This window comes from Ctenocephalides felis, unplaced genomic scaffold, assembly GCF_003426905.1.
Source record: "Ctenocephalides felis isolate EL2017-DRISC unplaced genomic scaffold, ASM342690v1 CF-g0.4_SCAFFOLD_01170, whole genome shotgun sequence".
Taxonomy (NCBI): domain Eukaryota; kingdom Metazoa; phylum Arthropoda; class Insecta; order Siphonaptera; family Pulicidae; genus Ctenocephalides; species Ctenocephalides felis.
Genome location: NW_020537324.1, coordinates 80,103,539 through 80,127,966, shown reverse-complemented (window position 1 = coordinate 80,127,966; position 24,428 = coordinate 80,103,539). Strand labels below are relative to the sequence as shown.

At 29.8% G+C, this 24,428-nt stretch overlaps 1 protein-coding gene across 1 annotated transcript; it reads left to right on the top strand.

The window, feature by feature from the left end:
• The first annotated feature begins 8,354 nt into the window (after positions 1–8,354).
• LOC113367732 (proline-, glutamic acid- and leucine-rich protein 1-like) lies at positions 8,355–17,416 on the top strand. The gene is made up of 7 exons (XM_026609313.1): positions 8,355–8,380; positions 9,243–9,422; positions 9,579–9,674; positions 9,774–9,980; positions 11,347–11,455; positions 13,370–14,189; positions 16,907–17,416. The coding sequence occupies exons 1-7, from the start codon at positions 8,355–8,357 to the stop codon at positions 17,047–17,049; spliced, it is 1,581 nt and encodes a 526-aa protein (XP_026465098.1). The 3' UTR covers positions 17,050–17,416.
• The last annotated feature ends 7,012 nt before the right edge of the window (positions 17,417–24,428 follow it).

Here is a 24,428-nt window from a genome sequence, read left to right as displayed (position 1 = left end):
TTTCCTCTATATCTCCGAAACCACTAGACCTACCTTCATGAAAATTTTATCGATTCTTCATCTTGTCAATACAAGTGAAATGTTTTTTGAATTATTCAAATCGGACGCTCCGTTCTCTTAAAAACTGAGTTACCGTTTTCGGCACTTTTTGCCCCGTATCTTCGGAACGGGTAGACCTGCCTTCGCCAAAAACTAATCAGCACGTCTCCTTATCAATACGAATCGAATGTTTTTTGAATTATTCAAATCGGTTGATCCGTGTTCCCGAAATCGTGGACGAAAATTTGTATTCGCACATACATACACACACGTACATACATACATACATACATACATACATACACACACATACACACACACACACATACATCCATTTTTTCTAAGGTATGCCAAAATGTTCAGAAACCTCTGAAACGTAAAGATATATAAAAATTTTCATTTTCGATTTTTTTTCGATTACTATAACTTGCCCTACGGGAAGTTAAAAATATAGATTTTGCATGACCGGTCATTTGACCGGTTGCGGTAGGAATAGTAAACATGAAAAGTCGGTAGGAATAGTATTAAATATGTATTTTTATTTTTTACTTGTTTAGCATCGAGCAGTTTCTTCTCCAGCTCTTTGGCTCGTTTCTCTTCCAGCTGCAGCTCGTTCTTGAGCGTCACCTCCAGCTTCGTCTTCAGCTGCGCCACTTCCTTCTTCAGATCATCGATCTCGTGCTTCGTCCTCCTATTGTAATAAATCAAATCTTTATTCTGCTCATCGAGCTCATTGTATTTCTCCATCAGTTTCTCCTCCGTACTCTCCAAGTTCTGCACTAGACGATGGACAGACGAATCAGTGTCACTGCCACTGATCAAAGTTTTGATTTCGGAAGATTTCATAAACTTTTTCATTTTTTTGTGCTTCCTTGCGTTTTTGACGAGCTCATCGCTGTCTTCGGCTTGAGGACCATAGTGTAGCGGGGTTGAGCTAGAACCTTGAGAAAAATATACATATAGTCAGTAGGAAGTTGCCAAAATTGGGTGTTTCTGGTTAGGGAATGCAATACCGATGGAAAATTTCAATACCGGTATTTCGGTAATTTTTCATTTTAAAACCGGAATACCGGTAAATTACCGGTATTTTTATTATCTTAAACAAACGTAAACAAAATTGAAGGTTACTAGTATAAATATAAAAAAATGTATATACAACTACAGCTATATTCAACTAAACAATAAAATAAAACAATAAGTTCATTTTTTTAAATAATAATTTAACAAAAGTATATCCAATTTAATTAATTCATTATCACTATCGAGTATATTGAGTACTTTTCACCAAAAACAAACTTATGAGTAAGAAAGACCAAAAACTCATAAAAGATCATATTACATTATTATAATAAACTGTATTGTCTGTATCCGATGTGTTAAATTAGCATAATCTCCAATATTTTAAAAAAATATTTTTCTACACTAATTTAAGATCGGATTCTTTATCGAGATAAATAATAAGTTACTATAATTGTTGAGTATTGTTATTTAAAACAATGTGATACTTCTATAGTATTTTCAAACTTCGAAACGTTCTCAAAAAATATTTTTATAATTGTAATAAGAAGCAAAAATAATTAGTAATTATCATAATTATTATGTATTAAAGTTAGAAAAACATAAAGATTACGCAGGGGTAATCTGTATGATATAAAATATTTTGGCGCAAATATCACTTAAAAAACCGTTACATTTTTACATAAGATGAAAGAAACATCATTATCTATCAGTCCAATTCTATTTATTGTAACACGATATGAAGCCCTTTGGAAAGCAATAAATATTCAGTTTAATGACGAGTTGAGATAATATTTGACATTTGTTTATCATATAGAATCACTTGAAGATATAGCTGTTTATGCGATTATGAAATTTAAAAATACATTTGTTCCGAGAAATTTAAACTGTAACGTATTATGTATCAAATATTATGTAAAAAAAGAGTGCGCGTAAGGATCACACGCGATTGAAGTAAAACTTATTTGCTACTATATAAAGTAGCAAATTTAAATTGAGTAAAAATAAATACATCATATAAAAATTTTGAATAATGTTTATTAGTAATATGGTAACACTCGTGATGCACACATTTATTACTATCGTCAATCATTATACACATTTATATAATGATAAATTATAAATTATATATTTATGATTGTGAACAATAATGTAATCAAAGTCGTACTTGAAATATGACATGATCGTTTTAAAGTAATTGCTGATTAATAAATTCTATAATATTCATTCACACAGTGGATTATATTAAACAACGCCTAAACAAATATTGTTTTCGCAAATTAACTCATCCTGTAACAATTGTGTTTGAAGAACTTCATGTAATTAAAATTAACATACATTCATTCACTGTTTGTATTTTTTTACTTTTTCGCTGACGATATAATCTCATTCCTTGAACAGCTGTAATATCCGTCTTGCCTAACAAATTGAAGCCATACTTTTATATTTGTTTTATTTATCAAGCTCTGCACATAGCTTGATCTATGTATAGGTGAAATTAACCTTTCAGATACAGTATCTAGTTTAGGTAGATAATTTCGTATAGGTGGAAATACAAACCCGTTAAATTTACACAAAATGGGAATTTTACCCGAATTTAATATCTTTCGACAAGTTTGACATCCAACCTGATTATTTGAATCAATATTCAAAAAACATTATTAAGAATTTGTTTTTGAGCATCATTTGATATTTCTAAGTCACTTTGAAGCCAAATTCGATCACACACAAAACATACATAGCCAAAGCTATCATTTCTTACGCAGCGCAGATTTTTCCTTAGTTTCATTATTTATTTGCGATCATTTGCACTAAAATTATTTATGGGGGACGGGATAAAATATTCTTCCGATCCTGACATTTTTATTAACTCAAGAAATATACTGCTAACCGATGTCGCGCCTAAAGAAGTTTTACTTCAAAAAATGTTTAGAGACTACGAGCTAAATACAAAACTCAAGTGAAAGTCGACACATTTTGTTTTGTTTTTGACATATGATTTGACATTTGATGCATTTTTTGTTTTGCTCGCGGACTAGATCGAATAATTGCGATTGCTGCGCTTACAGCGTCGTAGTGTTCAACTTCACGTTGGCGTTTTCGTTGCATTTGTACGGATTTACACCCGTGTCGCGCCTGATGAAGTTTTTACACCCATGTCGCGCCTAAAGAAGTTTTACTTCAAAATATCTAAAATACCAGTATTTTTCGGATAAATTCCGGTAAAAATACCGCGGAAAAATCGGGCGGTTTACCGATAATCCGGTATACCAGTATACCGGTATTTCATTCCCTATTTCTGGTGATACCTAATTCGGTGCTGTGCGATTTTCTTGATCTTGGTGGATAAAGTTCATCAGAGTCGTAGTTGTTTATTTTGGAATTCCTGTCGGCTCTGTCGTTCCCGTATCGAGAATTTCTGGCTCGCTGCAGGAGTGCTTTGCTGTCTAAGTCTGAAAAAAGTGAAACTAGCTGTAAATGGCATTTTGCATTAATAGGGTTGCCTACCTTGTGGTCTCGTTTTTAATACTGTTTTTTTGAGAATGGATCGTAGGGAAATCAATAATGCATTTAACTAGTTCGTTTCTTTTAGCATAAATTTTACTGAAATTTTATTGTCTCTTATTTGATTTAGTTCATGAAAGCCTCTTAAGATAATTTGCATTAACTTCCCGATGTGTTAATAATCAACTTAATGAATAAAAATTTCAACATGTGGAGTCCCACAAGGTTATATATCTATTATACACCAATAACGTTAAAGACGCGAAATTAAAGGGAAGCAACATATTATATGCAGACGATACTGCCATAGTATATGCAGATAAGGATAAAAAAAGACACGAAGATACTATAAACACGTACATGAAAATATACACCGAGTGCTTAACTGAAAATAAACTAACAATTAACATCGATAAAATAAAATACATATATTTCAAACATAGAAAAAATACCGAGAACATTAAACTAAATAATAGAGAAATAGAAGAAGTGGAAAGCATAAAATACCTAGGACTGATAATAAATGAAAAATTGACATGGACAGAACATATAAACAAAATAAAAAGAAAGATAGGAACATTAACCAGGGGCATTGAAAAGAATCCACTCTTTCGGCAAAAAAATAAAATACTAATTCTTGAAACGCAAATAATACCTATAATTTTATATGGAATAACAACATGGAGCCAAACAACTAAAGCTAACCTAAATGACATACAGAGAATAATGAATAAAGCCATAAAAATAGCATATAATTTTCCATATCTAACACCCACCAAATACTTACAGAGAGAAACAAATAATCATTCACTAAATAACACAATTAAAATAGAGAAATGCAAACTAATACAAAATGAAATTTAACCGAATTAAAACAAGCGCAACAATAGACATAAATCAAGATATACATGAACACTACACTAGACAACCCAACAATTTTCACATTGAACACAATAGAAAGAAGAATTTGAGAGAAAATGTCATAAGGAGTGCTAGCAAAATATATAATGAATTGCCAAACGATATTAAGATGACCAATGATGACGATAAATTTGGAAGAAAAATAAAGAAATACTATAAGGAAAATGAATACAAAGAAGACTGAAGAGTTATATATAAAGATAGAGAGCTGGACCAATAAAAAGTCAGCCTTATTAGGTTAATTCTAATAACAAAAATCATCAAATATGGATGGATTAACCATTGGGTTACCATCTAAAAATACGAAGTAAAGAGAAGTTTCAGCCCAACAGCTCATAGGACGTAAGGTTCTGATTGCTGTTAAAAATATAATAAAAAAAATTACTAGAGTGTTGTAAAGTTTCAGAACAGAAACTTATATTTTAACTTGAGAAGAGCCTGAAATATTTTCTATTATTGATTACGGCTTGCTTATGAATAAATAAATATATAAATAAATATTTGAATTATAATAGATACTATATTAATGAAATAGATATTATAGTCAAATGAGATGTATATATAAAATATGAAAACTGTTTTTCATAATCTCTCATACCAGGCGGCACCTCTATCTGACTGAGATATGAAAAAAAAAGAGATTTAAATGACTGATAACATTTTCCACTATTTACTTCGAAAATTTTCTTTGACAAAAAGTGATTTCCAATTGATTTCTTTAATTAATATTTTTTATTATCCTAAAAGCGCTGCCTATTATTTCAAGCTTTAATAAATGTTTAAAATTTAATGTAGAAAAAGTTTGGCAGACAAACAGACAAGACTTACAATGTTGAAAAGTTCTAGACATATAGATAAGAGAAAATGTTAAGAAAGTTAAAAGTTTAGGTAGGTGGACAAGACAGACTTTGTTGAGAAAGTATAAGCAAACAGACACCGTTGAGAAAGCTTAGGTTCAAAAACAAATTGAAATTTTTTTGGCAGACAAAGTTCAGAAAGTTTAGGAAGACGGACAAGACAAACCATTTTGATAAAATTTAGGCATTAGACAAAACGGATACTGTTGAGAAAGTTTAGGCATCGGGCAAGACAGACAACGCTGAGAAAGTTTAGGCATACATACAATGTTGAGAAAGTATGAGAATACAGTCAAGACAGGCAATTGTAATGTTTAGGTAGGCAGGCAAGATAGACACTGTTGTGAAAGTTTAAGCAAACAGACAAGGTAGACACTGTTGAGATAATTTAGGTAGGCAGACAAATCTGAGATAATTTAGGCAGAGACAGACGGACAGCCAAAGTTCAAAAAGTTTAGGTAGACAGACAAGACAATGCTGAGAAAGTTAAAAAAAAATACACAGAAAAGACATGTTATGTCTGGAAAGTTTAGGCAAAGAATTGTATTGGCTAATTGGCAGGAGTTCAAATACGTGCTATGAAAACAAACTCTTTTTATATAAAACAATAATTATTCCAATCTGGACATACGGCATTGAGCTATGGGCGTGCGCAAGCAATTCAAATATTAAAAAAAATACAAGTAGCGCAATTGAAAATTTTAAGATGCATTGTGAACGACCTAAAAATAAAAACTATTAATGAAATGATAGAAGAAAGGAGCAAAAAATACCACGAAAAACTACCAGGTCACCCAAACTTGTATTTAAAAGAATTAAGCGAGGAACATTCCACACGAAGGTTGAAGAAAAAATGGCCTTACGATCTTAAATAAAATGTCAAAAAATAAAAAAGAGAGATATCTCATAGGAGATAATCTTAAGAGATGCATTAACTTTACAGCACATTGTCTTATAAAATGTTTATTATTTTGATTGACAATAAAACCATGCAAAGAAAAAATAGACACTGTTGAGAAAGTTTAAGCAAACAGACAAGATAGACACCGCTGAGATAATTTAGGTAGACAGACAAAAGCTCAGAAAGTTTAGGTAAACAGACAAGATAAACAATGCTGAGAAAGCTTTTTTTTATAAAAAGATAGAAAGGAAATGCAATATTTTGAAAATTCAGGCAAACAGACAGATACTGTTGAGAAAGTTTAGGTTTAATGACAAAGTTGAGAAATTTTCGGCAGGCAGACAAAGTTCACAAAGTTTAAGAAACTAGACCAGACAAATAATGTTGAAAGTTTTTAGGCATCAGACAAAATAAACAACGTTGAAAAAGTTTAGGCTTCAGATTAGACGGATAGTGTTTAGGAAAGTTTAGGTAAACAGACAAAACAAATGATGCTGATAAAGTTTAGGCATTATACAAGAACGTCACTGTTGAGAAAGTTTAGGTAAACATACAAATCAAACTTGGTGTTTTGTGTTATCGAGTAAATTTTCTAAGAACTATAAGAGATTTATTTAAGAAAATATAATTGTAAATCAATTTTATATTTTTGCAAAAATTAAACAGTTCTGTAAGATCTCTTACGATTTGAATCTTATGATTTGGTAACATCGTACTTTGTTTAATAATTAAATAATAATAATTATCAATTGGATCATTCATTTAATTAATTATTACCTTTACTGGCTGACACTCCGCTGCCTCTGCGTTTTCTTCTAAGCCTCTCGAGATGCTCATCGGAAAACTCCTCCAGTATTCGATTATTGTTGTATCGAGACATTTTTACGGTTTGCTATTTGTGTTATCATGAGATTTTTTTTAAATTAGTTTCACATTTTGTAATTTTGAAATTGAAATCTGACAGGAGATTTTGTTTTGTCTGAGTGACGGCAGGGGAATAATATTTATTTATATGATACATCTATTTAACTAATAGTACTAGTTATATTATTATTTATGGGCAGATTCTGCCGCATTATAGAAAAATATTATGGCAAGGCCATGTTACGCTCCAACTTGCATACATTATGCTACAGAATCATACATAAATACTGTCAAAATGTCATGTATTTGATGTGCATTCAGGCGTTTTGCACATAAACTGCAACGTCATTCGTATGTTATGAAGCTGAGTCAGAACAACTCTGTTAAATAACATTTTTATTTTTTTATTTATTTATATATATACATTATTTTCATATATCTCAGTCAGACAGAAGTGCCTGGTATGAGAGATTATGAAAACAGTTTTCATAATATTTTTCTTTTAAATTTATCGACATCATTGGTCATCTTAATATCGTTTGGCAATTCATTATATATTTTACTAGCGCTCCATATGACATTTCCTCTCAATTTATCCTTTCTATTGTGTTCAATGTGGAAATTGTTTTGTTGTCTAGTGTAGTGTTTGTGTATATCTTGATTTGTGTCTATTGTTGTACTTGTTTTAATTCTGTTATATTTCATTTTGTGTATAATGTGCATTTCTCTATTTTTATCATGTTGTTTAGTGAATAAATATTCGTTTCTGTTTGTAAGTATTTGGTGGGTGTTAAGTGTGGAAAATCATACGATATTTTTATGGCTATGTTCATTATTCTCTGTATATCATTTAAGTTAGCTTGAGTTGTTTGAGTATTTATTCCATATAAAATTATGGGTATTATATGCGCTTTTAAAATCAATATCTTATTTTTTCCCCGAAAGAATGGATCCTTTTTAAAGCTCCTTTTAATGCCGCTATCTTCTTTTTAATTTCATTTATATGTTTTGTCCATGTTAGTTTTTCGTGTATTATAAGGCCCAAGTATTTTATATATTCCACTTCTTCTATATCTGTATTATTTATTTTAATGTTTATTTTAGTAATCTTATTACATTTTTTTTGTTTAAAATGTATATACTTAGTTTTTCCAATGTTGATCGTTATTTTCACTTAGCCATTCAGAATATAATTTCATGTCTTTGTAATAATTTCTTCTAATAGTTTTTCGTCTTTGTCTGCATAGACTATGGCAGTATCTACGGCGTATAGGATGTATTTTCACATTAATTTTGCGTCTTGAAGATTGTTTTGTATATGAGATACAATAAAGGTCCTAGAACTGAGCCTTGTGGGACTCCACAGTTTACTTTGCGCCTGTCACTTGCCACGTTATCAACCATGGTCCTTACTTGTCTTTCTGATAGGAAATCTTTGATAATGCTAAGTGACAAACCTTCTAATACCAGCTCTTTTAGTTTCATAATCAATATATTAAGATCCACCGTATCAAAAGCTTTTTTTAAGTCTATGAATATCGCTACTGTTTGCTTATTCTCTTCAAGGTGCTCACTTATGGTATTAGTTAAATCCAACAATGCACCTCGAGTATTTGATGACGGTAAAAAGCATATTGATTTTTGTCAATTTTCTTAATGAGAAGATTAAGTAATCTTTCTTTTATTACTTTTTCATATATCTTGGAGAATGTGTTTGTTATTGTTATGGGTCTGTAGTTATTTGGATCTGTTTTATTTCCTGTTTTAAAAATTGGTTTTATTGTAGCCATTTTAAGGCACGATGGAAATACACCACATTCTATGTATCTATTTATTAAAACAGCAAGTAGTGGAGCTATTAGATTTATTATTTTTTTAGTGATTCTTGCTGTTATCTTGTCTTCCCCAAACACCTTTTTTTTTTGTTGTTTGTGCGGTTTCTGGGTTATATATTTTATCTGACAACCTGAGAAAAACGCCTGACTCTGTCCAGCAACCACATTGATTAATTAAATATTTAGAAAGAATAAAGTCAATATTTAGAACGAATTAGTATGGAAAGTTCTTCATAGCATTGGTCTGCTATGCGATCCATTAATTTTTTTTTATTATGTTAATGGTTAACTTTTCCTTTTCAGAGAACCATTCCCAGTAGTAAAACGTCTCCAGCCTGATCTCGTTCTGCATTTGATCAACCGAGGACTGGTTGTCACGAGCAAAGTTCTAGCCAGAGTTTCAACCGACAATATTATTCTAAATGCATTTTTACCAGAAATTCACCAGAGTCTGCTCAAGACTTTAGATGCACTTCTGTTTTGGTAATTAATTATAATAATAATAATCCATGTTATATAATTATTATATAATATCAATTTATGCTGTATTTAAGAAAAATTGCTGGAACTAGCCAGATAAATTTATGATTAGATTGAAATTATGGTTAATTTAATTTAAAACACATTATCTTTTTCCAGTGCAAATGAACATATGTTAAGCTACGCTCCAATAATCTGCAAAATTATTCTGAATGTTTTGCAATGGACACAGGATATTGATACTCCAACGCACAGGTAAATTATATAGACATCACTTTTATTTATTACTTAAGATATGTTCGTTAAAATTAATAATAATAATAGCATTAATAGATGATATTTAATTTTTTTTAGGATAATTCGTTTCTCAGCTTACGAGACGTTAATCAGTTGGATGAAAGTTTCAAGTTTAAGCAGTTTCATAGAGCAACACACTACTGAAATAATCCTATCTATATTGTTTGATATAACACCAAAGGAATCTAAAGTCAAATTGGAAAATATGAAAGCTGCCAATAATGAGAAGAGAGAAGAACATCGAGGTGTTCAGGAATTGCACAGGTAGGCAAATATAAATACAAATAAAATTATATATATATATATATATATATATATATATATATATTGTAGAGTTTCGAGCAAGAATCCAAAAATAATACAAAATAAAAAAACAAGAAAAGTTTTTAATAAACAATTTCTTTATTTAATTATTTGTTTACTGTCAACGTTTCGGAACTAGGTACGTTCCATCTTCAGGACATCTGTCAAGAAACATGATCTTGATGAGATTTAAGCAAACAATATGTTTAGGAATAGAAAATAGATTTTTCTTAAATAATAAATTAATTGTAACAAATAATAATGTACAGAAATATGATAATATGATCAAAATGAAAATGGTAAAAATATATGAGTGGATTATCAGAACAGGATATTAAAAATGATAGAAATTTTTTGAAAGTTATGGAAAAAAATTTTTAAAGAAAGGATTAATGATAAAATTGAATTAATTACCTGTATGTTTGAATATACGTTAGCACTTTTTCACTAAACAAGAATTTTTGACAAAAAATGAATTTGTGAGTTATTTTTCCGCCGAATAGTTAACTTTTGTAAATCAAAATTACTAAAAGTGTTGTCTTTTTTTACAATTATTATTTGAAAACAAATAATATTGTATTCGATGTTATACTATTGGCTTTTGGAAACGAACTAACCATATGAACCACCAAATACAGTTAGTTCGTTTCCAAAAGCCAATAGTATAACATCGAATACAATATTATTTGTTTTCAAATAATAATTTTAAAAAAAGACAACACTTTTAGTAATTTTGATTTACAAAAGTTAACTATTCGGCGGAAAAATAACTCACAAATTCATTTTTTGTCAAAAATTCTTGTTTAGTGAAAAAGTGCTAACGTATATTCAAACATACAGGTAATTAATTCAATTTTATCGTTAATCTTTTCTTAAAAAAAAAAAAAAAAATTTCCATAACTTTCATAAAAAATTTCTATCATTTTTAATATCCTGTTCTGATAATCCACTCATTTATTTTTACCATTTTCATTTTGATCATATTATCATATTTCTGTACATTATTATTTGTTACAATTAATTTATTATTTAAGAAAAATCTATTTTCTATTCCTAAACATATTGTTTGCTTAAATCTCATCAAGATCATGTTTCTTGACAGATGTCCTGAAGATGGAACGTACCTAGTTCCGAAACGTTGACAGTAAACAAATAATTAAATAAAGAAATTGTTTATTAAAAACTTTTCTTGTTTTTTTATTTTGTATTATTTTTGGATTCTTGTTCGAAACTCTACAAAATATACACAAATCCAAGACTCTACCATTCAATATATATATATATATATATATATATATATATATATATGTATGATTCTCACTTCCAGTTTTTATGGTTTCGGAGAGAGCAAAGAAAAATTATGCTGCATAGCATTGCAATGCTTCCGAAAGGTGATGTCTTCATCTGGAATATTCATGAAACCAACAATGCAAAAGGTAAAGAACATTTCACATATTTTATTTAATTAATCTCAATATACTCTATAAAGTTTTTGCCAAAAACCCCGCTTCAGCTAATTTTTTGTTGCTAGATGTTTTTCAAAATATTGCAGGCTTGTGATTAAAAAAAAATTTATTGAAGCAATAATGATTGCCTGAAGGCAAAATAATGAAAAAGATTTTTATAAAACATCAAACACAAGCATTAAAGAAAAACATAGAGTAACTAATAATAATAAATTAAATAGACATTAAATAAAATAAATTTATTATGGAGATTCCATTAATAAAAGAAAGTACTAAAAAATGTATAAAATATAATATGTAGTTAAATGTTATGTCAGTTATTTTCATAAGTCTCATTCAAATTATATATCTCAATATATTATTAGATTTAACATTTTATATACTAATTTTTATATAAGGATTTACTTTTTACTTTTTAAAGATTGAAATAAAAAAAAAATACAAAAATTAATAGTCAATGCATAATTTAATTTCTATTTCGTGTTTATTAAAAAAAAAAATTCAAAGGTAAAAATTGTTTTTTTTTTTTTGTTTTCAAATAATTAAAAAAAAGTGAATAAACATGTAAATTTTTACTTGTCGAAGGAGGAAAGTTCTTGCGTTTCTCTAAGTGATTTTGAATCGTTTGTGACCCAATTTAGTAAAAGTATGTACGTATGTAATTTTTGACCTTTCGTCGACGTTTTTGAAAGAACGGATGAATCAAATTCAAAAATTTTAAAAGCCTTTCGATGAAACTGGATAAGAACTATTGTTTGTCAGTTTAGAACAAGTTTTGACTATAATTTTCCAAACTTTGATGATTTTCAAAATTAAACTACTTGTCGTAGAACCGTAATATTTTATAAGACCATGACATCTAATGCCAAAAAAATTTCATTAGTTAATTACAAGAAAACGGCTCGGTAGATTATCGCCTAAAACTAATCAGTATCATTCCTAATAAATATGTTTCGAACAGTTCTTGATTTTTTAAAATCGATTCGGTAGTTTGAGGTTAAATGTGGACGAAAATTTTAACACTCTTTTTTAAATTACGGCTCAGCAGATCGTCTCACAAAACTGACAAACGAAAGTCTTTACTGAGATACATCAAATGGCTTCTAAATTTTTGAAATCGGTTCAGGCGTTTTTAAGCAAACGTCGATGAAAGTTATAATTTTGACAAACGCCAAAAAAAAACGATAACAATTTTTGCAAACTTTGACGAATTTTTAAAATTGAACGCCTTGTCGTAGGGCCGTAATATTTTAGTATGATCTAGAAGACTATGATATCTACCGTCAAAAAAATTGTCGAAAAAAAATGTTAACACTATTACAAGAAAACGGCTCGGCCGATCTTCACCAAAAACTAATCACCACGATTCCCAACCAATATCTTTCGAACGGTTTTTGAATTTCCAAAATCGATTCAGAATTGCGGGTTAAAATTTTTTTCACTTTTTTGCTATTTACAAAGAAACAGCTTGGCTGATCGTAGCGCGAAACTGACAAATGATAGTCCTCGTCGAGATACATCGAATGGCTTTTAAATTTTTGAAATAGGTTCAGCCGTTTTTGTGAAAACGTGGATTTACGACAAAAAATCTATTCACATACACACACACACATACTTTTTCCAAATTTGGTCTCATTCGATTCAGAATGGCTTGAAACGTCCGGAAGAAAACATAAAATTAGCGAATCGGATTTTTTTATGAAAACATAAACTTCTCATGGAACTTAATATTATCAAGGCCTACTACGTACACGATACCCGTAATGGTGCAGTCGAACTAATTTCATCTAAATCTCAATTTTGGTTGATTAAGTCAATTAACTTGCCTTAAGGCAAAATGGCCACTTCCACCTAGTTGTCTATCCCTTCATCTTTCTTTCACAGAATCTCCAAAGAACACTTGCAGACCTATTACTACGACTGCAAAACGGCCAAAACAACGACACAATCTACAACAAAAGTGTGAAATGCCGAAAACTACTTTACCAAATATTCTTCAGCCTAGTTTTACATCCAAGTTCACGTTTTCCTCCACCGACACACGAAGCCGTCATAATATTTTCCCAAGGAAAAACTGATTGCGATCACGACATTTCGGATTTGTGCTCCGAAGTTTTGTGCACAATCAAAAAAATAATCCAGACGAATAGTTTGAACCGGGACGAAAATAAAGGACTTGTTTTGAACAACCAGGAGGAAGAATCTGATAAAATTCCTAATGATACATTTTTGGTACCACCGGTGGAAGAACCTATAGTGCTAGATAGCACTGATTTATCAGCCAGTGATGCTGAGATGGACACAAAAGAAATATGTACTTCCCAAGAGTCCATCGAAACCCTGAACAACTCTGATGTTCTCCCGAACTCCCAAACCTCTGTATCTTCAGCAGAACCTGTGATTATAACATCAGTCAACAATTGCAATGGTACGGCTACAAATAACGTTGAAGAAGATGATGATGGTCCTTTACTGGTGATTCCAAATGATGATGAAGACACTGCCAAAAAAGTTGACGAAATTCCTGAAGTTCCAATTAAAAGACAAAAGTTGGCAGAGGATGTGGTTTTGCCGAGTTGCGAAGAAATTGTGGCGGCTGTTAAACAGCAGAACCATGATAAGGAAAATGATGTCCAGGAAGCCAAAGGTGATGAAATGGTGCTGGAGAATAATAGTTTGTTTAAGATCGAGAAAGTTGAAACAGGTAAGATAGTAATAATAGTCAATTATTACTTGAAATTTATATTTTTTAACATTATTTAAGGGCACAACTAGTGTAACCGCCTAAAAAGGTGATTTTTGGGAATTTATATTGAAAAACTACTTTATCAATCATTCCAAAATTTTAGGATTATATTTATACATGTTTTAAGAATACATAGTAAAATTTTTGAAGAGAAAAATTAAATATTTTTTAAGTTATCGTCGATCTCCAACGGCGCAACAAAAAAGGCCATTCACTGCTGCAGTGATTCCGGCCTTCTACGTGGATGAAATTTAAAAAAAAAAAATTCTCGTTAAACTAGATAATATTGTCTGTAAAATGAACTACGATAAAGAAAAAAAATCAAAAAGTGACAAAATGACGGCGTTTTTTAAAAAAAAGTCGAATATAACCCAAAATTTTGGTCGTTTTTGGACTGCTAAAATTCGATTTTTGATCCGATCAAAAACATCGATAGTTTATTTTACGGAGAACTATATATAGAACATGTAAAAAAATTTGATAGTGATCGGATCATTTGTTTTTGAGTAATCGCTGCAGCAAATTCGGAAAATGATGTTTCGAGGAAAACGCGTTTAAAGATAAAATCATCGTTATACTATATACTGTACATATACTCTTTAAATGGCTGTGACTCAAAAACTATTTAAGATATCGATTTAAAATTTTGGTATGTTATTTTGAAAGTTATAACCTATCGAAATATGGAAAAATTGAAAATTCGATTTTTTGAAAATTTCACATTATTTGTGCCCCTTAAAGCCAGAAACATTTCAGAAGTGGCATATATTTTTTATAGTTCAAAGAACATGTATGTTAGGGGGTGTCCTTTAATCACATCAGGTTACTAGGGCGGGGGGGGTGTTTGACAAAAAATCACGAAATATCACGTGAGGGAGGGTATAGTAGGATATCACGTGTATTTACCTGATTTTTTTTTAATAAAAAATTTTAGAGCTTTTTCTCATAAATAAAAATACACTTGATGTTTGGTGGAGGAGCGGGGTAATATTGAATATGACCAAGGGAGAGGGGGTCCAAAAAAACTTTAAAAAATCGATCACGTGATTAATGGACGCTCTTTAGTTGTACAAAAAAATATTCTTAGTGGTTGACTTTGAAAAAAATTATTGGTTTATAAATTTTTGTGTTAAGAATTGAAATTATAGGTACAATTGTTATTATTATTTTATAAAAGTAGAACTTTTTTCTCAGTAAAACTTTTTCGTTAAGTTTGCTTGTCAGTATAGTCCACTTTTTATATTTTCGATTCATGTTCAATTTGTTCATTGGCAGAATCCAATTTTTTTTCTAGTTTGCTTGTCAGTAGAGTTCTTTCTTGCAATCTTGTTTGATTTTAAATTTATTCGACAATATTTTGCTCTGGTTTGCTCGTCAGTAGAGTCCTTTTTTTACTCTCTTTGTTGATTCTATTTTTTTTTGTTAATATTTTCTACTAGTTTGCTCGTCAGTAGAGTCCTTTTTTATATTCTTGATTGCTTTTTAAATTCATTTAATAACTATTTTTTAGTTTGCTTGTCAGTAGAATCCTTTTTTCCTGATAGATTTTATATTTATTCGACAATATTTCTTTGCTTGCACGTCAGTAGAGTCTAGGTTGATGTTAAATTTATTTGATAATATTTTCTACTAGTTTGCTCGTCAATAGAGTCCTTATTTATATTCCTGGTTAATGTTACGTTTATTTGATTTTTTTAGTTTGCTTGTTAGTAGAGTCTTTTTTTACACTTTTGGTTGATCTTAAATTTATTTGACAATATTTCTTCTGGTTTGCTTGTCAGTTGAGTTCCTTTTTTATATTTTCGGCTCTTGTTCAATTTGATTGTTGATAGAATGTTAATATTTTTTAGTTTGCTCTTCAGTAGAGTCCTTTTTACATTCTTGGTTGTTTATATTTCCTTTTAGTTTGCTCGTCAGTTGAGTCCTTCTTTGATATTTTTTTTCTAGTTTGCTAGTTTTGATAATATTATTTTCTTCTGGTTTGCTTGCCAGTATATTCCTTTTTTAATATTTTTTTTTTTTAGTTTGCTTGTCAGTAGAGTCCTTTTTTGAGAATATTTTTTCCTTCTAGTTTGCTCATCAGTTGAGTCCTTCTTTGATAATATTATTTTCTTCTAGTTTGCTCGTCAGTAGAGTCCTTTCATAATAATATTATTTTCTTCTGATTTGTTCGTCAGTAGAGTCCTTTTTTGATAATATTTTTTTCTTTTAGTTTGCTGGTCAGTAGAGTCCTTTTTTAGAATCTTGGTTTATGTTAAATTTGATATTATTTTCTTGTTTGCTTGTTAGTAAAGTATTTTTTTGTTCTTTTTTTTAAATTACCTAATCAGTAGAATCCTTCATTCTAGTTTGCTTGTCAGTAGAATCCTTTCTTAGATTATTTTTTTTGTTAATATTTTCTTCTAGTTTGCTCGTCAGTAGAGTTCTTTTTTGCGATTTTGGTTGATGTTAAATTTGACAATATGCAGCTAAAGCAGTACCGATTGCTTTGAAAAAAAAGTTCAAAATTGGTTGTGAAAAACCATTGGTTGATGAGTTTATCTTTTTTTTTAATTTGCTCCTCATAGAGTCTACTTTTTAGACCATTTTCCATCAAACTTATCATATTCTGTCTGTAAATAACTTCTATATAAAGACTTTGATTTCTTCACTAATTCTTTTTTTTAATTTTTCAGTGTCAGTTGCTGCTTTCGACGATTCTAAGTCTCGTCACGACTCTTCGACGATTTCTGAAAAATTGGCAGATAATTCAGTTGGAAATTTGTCAGTGGAAGAGATGATGTCCAGTTTTGTGAGTGAAATCAATGATGATATATAGATAAAATTAGTTGTATCAAACATCGTTAAAATGCTAAATCTTAGATTTAATTTTTATATTTATATACATTCTCTAATCCGATGGGAATGAATGTGATCGAGAGGTTATTTTGGAGGGTCATTGGAGATATTTGGAAGAAGAAATCAATTATAAAAATTTTCTTTAGGTTATTTCTATTCCGATATCTCGTGTGCATATTTAGATTTAAGGATAAATGTTTGCTTTCCATTTTTAATAACGAGATTATTTAGTTCAAGAATTTCAATGTGATTTTGATTTTGAATATTAAATTATTAAACTCCATGACTATACACTAGATAGAAAGGAGGTCAATGTTATCAAAGTTGATGACATTTTGTAAAAGGTTGAAATACTTTAGCTCTATTATAAGGACGATGTATTTGAATAATTAATAATAAACTGTAGGATTTGAAGATCTTGAAATGAGTATGATTCATTTGATTTCCCTGCAACCCATATATGCATTTATTTGTTATATTGCTTTTCTTTTCTTAACCAATCAACTGTGGTTGAAGAATGTACTTGTTAGGAAGAAGTGGCTCAATTTTGTGTATTGACGAGTATATTCGCGTATAAAACAGTGACCATTTTGCTAAAAAATATTTTTTTGAAATGTCAAGATGCTCTAAAGCTATGATTGTATGAAATAAGTGGTCGTAAGTGGCATTTTGAATTGATGTGTTTTTAATCGTATCTAATTTTCCTGCTACGCATTACGCATTTATTTGTTATTATTATTGTGGTTGACGAATATACTCGGCAGTGAGAAGTGGCAGAAAAAAGTAAAAAGCATGTTATTCGACAAAATGTCCCTTTGATCGATACCAAATTTAGGTTCTGAATTTAAATAACATAAATAAAAAATAATATAACCTAGAAAATGTTTTATAAATACCAATGATTATATAATTATACAAATGAGATCTTTCAGAGCACCGTGTTTGAGAAAAATATGCCAACTAGACCTTTTTAAATTTTAACCCCGGACCTTCATATATTACTGTCTATTCTTCGAAAAATTCTGGGAAATTATGACTGGGAAAATGTTATTCGACAAAATGTCCATTTGATCGATACCAAATGTATATTTGTATCTATATATTTGTATATATATATAACCTATTAAAAGTTTTATAAATACCAATGAGTAAATAATGATACAAATGAGAGCTTCCAGAGCTTCGTGTTTGAGAAAAATATGCCAAAAAGTGCATTTTCATATTAACATTTCAAAAAAATTGATATTTTGAGTTTCTAGTAACACTTGCGGCCCGTTTAATAACGTTTTCGTGTATAAATATAACTACGAAAAAATCAACAAGTTAATCATAATTAAATAATATTCACGTAAAACATCCTATTAAACGTAATTGAAATTCATCTATCAAAAACGTTTGACATTTGACGTATTAGCCACCGTCCATTGTTTTATTTAAATTACGCTTCTACAAAAATTTTCAAATTGAAAATGTAAAGTTTCTACGCGATTTTGAAATAATATCTCACCTTTCCGACAACCTTCTGATTAGCACGAATTTTTCAAGATTAAGACTGGCCAAATCGGTTAAGCCGTTTTCAAATTTTACCGGATCATTCGATCGAGAGCTCCACTTTTATATATAAGATATCTTTACGTTGATTTTTCATATTTTTTTTTTAAATTATTAAAGTTTCAGCAATTTGCCTTAAAGCACAATACCATACACCAAATAAATATTAAAATTGTATTTTTTTTAAAGAAAGAGTTGAAAACGACAATTTTGAGATCAAAAATTAATATTTGATATATGTGTATAACATTCCTTTTAATCTCATTAAATTTTATTATGAATTTTATTTTCCAAATTTCGGGTTGATATCAGTCATATCACTAAGATATTTTTTAAAATTTCTTTTAAGATTCAAGTCGAAGGCTTATAATATTCACATTAACTGACTTACAAGAATCCTTTTAAGCAAACATTTTGATTTAATACAAAACATCAACTTGGAACTTTTAGATGTTTATAATGATATTTTAAAACTAATATTTTTTGCTTCGTAGTTTTGTATTTAGTATATTTAGTATTATGATATAAGCAACATGTGAATTTAGGGCATTTCTTTACATGTCTTAAAATTTTTATTTCGTACATTTAAATTCGTATACATTAGAGAAAACTAGATAAAATTTATTTTTGAAAATTTTTATTTATTAAGCAATGTATTTGAACTAGTGGTGTGTTTGTATTTAAATATTTTTACCGATGGATCTATAGAAAGCCATATACAGTATTTGGTTGTTTGTTTGGCGATTATTCTTTAAAAGTCTTTAAGGCCTTAATCCGTACGTTACGGCTCCGGTATTAAGCCACAAATATTCAGATATATATGTATATATATTTATATATATATATATATATATATATATATATATATATATATAATGTGATATGCGCAAAGAGGCTGCGTTCTACGTCACGTTTGGACCTCATACCTCTTCCTAATGCATATGTATATGTTTATATGTATATATATAACAAGTATGTATTTATGTAAGTATGTATATATAAATATTGGTGTCTGCACCCCCCACACACCTCTCTTTTGGCGCCTATGCCATTAGTGTCTTTTCCACACAGAACTATTTCTAATACATTCATTCTAATTCGAGTATTTTTCAAATTTTTCGACTGCTCACCATAAAACACGAACAAAAACAAAATATGTACATGATAACTAGAGGGGCGCATGGCTTCGTGCCTTAAGGCAGATTGCTGGAACTTCCCGTACCAAAAATTATTGTTTCTAAAAAAGATTAACATTATTGAAAAAAAATTACTCTGAAAAAATTAGATTTTTGAGAAACTATAAATTTTTGACAAAAATTTACTTTTTTTTTAACAAAAAGGCTTATTGAAGAAAAATTTATTTTGAAATATTTTGAAAATTCTGAACTTTTTTTCAAAGCAATCGTTCTGCTTTAACTGCATACAGACAAAATATCGAAGCGCGTAAGCGCCGCGCCGCCGTCTAACGGATAAGCATTGATACGTAACCCATAGGAATGTAAACAAAATTTATATTTATTGTTAAAATTTCTATAAAATATCTAATAGTTTGACGTGCATATGTCTGATGATCATTTTTGACCGCCAAATGGCATCATTTTTTACTTTTTTTTACTAGATCTCTGAAACCGCTGGACCTGCCTTCATGAAAATTTGACCAGTTCTTCATCTTGTTAATACAAGTAAAATGTTTTTTGAATTATTCAAATTGGACGCTCCGTTCTCTTAAAAACTGAGTTACCGTTTATGGCACTTTTTGCCCCATATCTTCGGAACGGCTAGCCTTGCCTTTGCCAAAAACTAATCAGCACTCGTCTTCTTATTAATACGAATCGAATGTTTTTAGAATTATTCAAATTGCTTCATCTGTGATTTCGAAATCGTTGACGAAAATTTGTATCCGCACACACATACACACACGCACACACACACATACATCCATTTTTTCTAAGGTATGCCAAAATATTCAGAAACTTCTGAAACATAAAGATGTATATAAGTTTTTATTTTCGATTTTTTTGCGATTACTATAACTTACCCTACGGGAAGTTAAAAAATTAACATACATTCATTGACTGCTTGTATTTTTTTTTTTACTTTTTCGCTGGCGATATAATCTCATTCTTTGAACAGCTGTAATATCTGTCTTGCCTAAAAAATATTTTTCGTTTTAATAACTTCAAAGATTTATAGAAACTACGAATAACATAGTAATAATTTCTAACCTTTAAAATAATTTTCAATTAACTTACGTTTAGTTTACGACACAAATGTTTACAGGGTAAAATATTCTTCTGATTCAGGCATTTTTCATTAAATCAAGATTTTTACTACGATGTAACTTTAAAATGTTTGTATGATCCAAAAAACATTCAGTTCGTAATGACGACCAAAAGTGGTTATTAGTTTTAGTGGCAAAGGTATGCCCAGCGGTTTCGGAGATACAGAGCTAAATGTTAAAAAATGGCAGTCTTTGAGAGAACTAAGCGTCCGATTTAAATGATTCAAAGAACTTTCTCGTTTCAACAAAATAATTGCCTTCGGAAAAAAAAAATTGTTTCTAATTTTTTTTTCAAAAAATATTTTTGTAATAATGGATTAAAAATTCAAAAAATGACCCAGGCTAAGCACGGTCTAAGCGCCACTCTGGTACAAATGTTTAGCCAAGTGCGTTTAAACTGTTTATGTACAATTTGGTGAAAACTATTGAAAAACGTGAAAATGCCGCCAAGCTAAGCACAGTATAAGTGAAAATGTCGCACAGAATTATTTGCAAATGCGTTTAGACTGTGACTTTTTCAATTTTGTGTAAATTAGACAACTATTTTTTTTGAAATTGAATTCGGAATGAAATGGAATGGCGATTTTTAATGTTCTGGGGATAAATTGATTTATGATTTTACATTTGATTTGCTCAGATATAACAAAATAGGAAAAATAATGAAAGTTACACAGTATTTGTATAATAATATATTTGAAAACGTTTAAAATTTCTCGAATATTTCATTCCGGTACGGAAAGTTCCAGCAATTTGCCTTAAGGCACGGTGCTATGCGCCCCACTAGATTTTTTTCTTTTCCTTACGGGAAGTTCCAGCAATTTGCCTTAAGGCACGATTCAATACATTACTACTTAAACATTAAATTCGTATTGACCAAATTTATCCACCAGCCCTCAGTCTACTCACACATCCACCCTCGCACAGCTACCCATACAACTCCATCAGGGATGCTGTTTATATTATATATATATATATATATATCCCGTAGCCGCGTAGCTCTACATCTCTCTTCTACGGTCCTCCACCGTCTGCCGTCCTCCGTCGCCTATTGTTTGACGTGCGCGTTGCCTCTACTACGAGAGAGAGGTGCCCTCTCGTCACTAAACGCTGCTCTCTGTGCCGTCTCTGTGCCCTATTTACAACTAGTCTCGGAGGTCCTGACGAATTGTAGAAATAAAGGGCGGTGGAGAGAACACAAGTCACAGATTTACGAGAGAGAATTTTTGGATACGGAGTATTATTAATAAGTGTGGTGGATTTATGCTGGTGGTGTGCTGTTGGTGGTGATGGTGGTGATGGTGCGTTTTTAATAATAATCAAAACGATCAATAGTAAAGTGCATAACGCGAAAGTTTTGTGGCGAATGTTTGGATGGTGTCGCGGGATATGTATGTATATATATATATATATATATATATATATATATATATATATATTAACAAAGTCTAATAATCGGGCATAACATCAATAAAAAACATATTTTTTTTCAAAAATTGTTTTTAAATCCATACGTTTCGGCTATAATCCTAGCCTTCATTCAGTGGAAACTAAAAATAAAATTAAAAACTAAAACAATTGAATTGGAGTGAAAAAAATAAAATAGTACTTACAATTAGTTGATCTTAGTATTAAATTGAAAGATTTTAATAATCCATAGTATCAGGATATGGTAATTCACTACACTATGTATTATAAACATTAAACTTATAATTATACAATATTTTCACAAAATACTAATTTAAAAAATCACAATTGGATAATGTGTTGTTCGTAGACTGGTTGAAGATATAATGGAGAAAGGACTTTTTAAAAAATATTTTTACCAAGATTCTTTACATAATTACAAGTTTAATGTTTATAATACATAGTGTACTGAATTACCATATCTTGATACCATGGATTATTAAAATTTTCCAATTTAACACTAAGATTAACTAATTGTAAGTATTATTTACTATTTCATTTTTTCTTTTCACTCCAATTCAATTGTGTTAGTTTTTAATTGTATTTTTACTTTCCTTCGAATGAAGGCTAGGATTATAGCCGAAACGTATGGATTTAAACTAAATTTTTGAAAGAAATTCACGTTTTTTATTGATGTTATGCCCGATTACCAGACTTTGATAATACATATGTCAACATGAAATTCAGAATCATGCAAAATTTACTATTTAATATAATAATAATAATTTTGTGATTCATTTATGGTCTTTGCATAAATGCAGTATAAGAAATTCAGAAAAAAATAATATAGTATCTGCGGTAAAAGAACAATATCACACTTGATTTTACCACACAACATAATTGCTTCAATAATTTAGTCTATAATTTTCATAATCCCGTACGATATATTAGTTGCTCTTTGGCAATTATAATTTCTAAAGTACATTTTTCTTACTAATAATTTAACTAGTGGGACGCATGGCATCGTGCCTTAAGGCAAATTGCTCGAACTTCCCGTACCAATTTTTTTTTTTTAAAAAAAAAAGATTTACTCTGTAAAATTAGGTTTTTGAGAAACTATAAACTTTTGACAAAAATTTACTTTTAAAAAAAAAAGACTTTTTAAAGAAAAGTGTATTTTGAAATATTTTGGTAATTCTGAACTTTTTTCAAAGCAATCGTACTGTTTTAACTGCACAGAGACGGAATATCGAAGCGCGTAAGCGCCGCGTCGCCGTCTAACGGATAAGCGTTGGTACGGAACCCAAAGGAATGTAAATAAAATTTATACTTATTGTTAAAATCTCTATAAAATATTTGTGCATATGTCTAATGATCATTTTTGACTGCCAAATGGCATTTTTTTCTTACTTTTTTCACTAGATCTCCGAAACCGCTAGACCTGCCTTCATGAAAATTTGATCAGTTCTTCATCTTGTTAATACAAGTAAAATGTTTTTTGAATTATTAAAATCGGACGCTCCATTCTCTTAAAAACTGAGTTACCGTTTTTGGCACTTTTTGCCCTATATCGTCGGAACGGCTAGACCTGCCTTTGCCAAAAACTAATCAGCACGTCTCCTTATTAATACGAATCGAATGTTTTTTGAATTATTCAAATCGCTTCATCCGTGTTCCCTCTTTTCGTTCTTTGAAAAAGTTTCGAAACTTAAATTAGAAATCAGCAATGTAATGTAAAAATTATAAATTTCTAATTACGCAAAGATTTTTTTGAAAAGTATGATAACAAAACCAAACCTGTCAATTGGCAAAATGACGCTTTATAAATTTGATTAAAAAAAAAGTTATATATCTTATATATGAAATTCTTCTGTACGTGTGTATTATTTGATATACTTCTCCTAAACGGTTATTGAGATTTTTATAAATCTTTTTAGAGTTTTTAAAAAGATTTAGATTTAAATTTCTTAAAAGAAATTTTTAAGATTTAATGAACGATAAAACTGTAGTAATATTGTAGACATAAAAAACCACTTATCACTGTTTGACATTGAAAACATTTGAACTATCATCTGCTGAAGAAATATTATAGAATTTATTATTTAGCAATTACTTCATTTTTC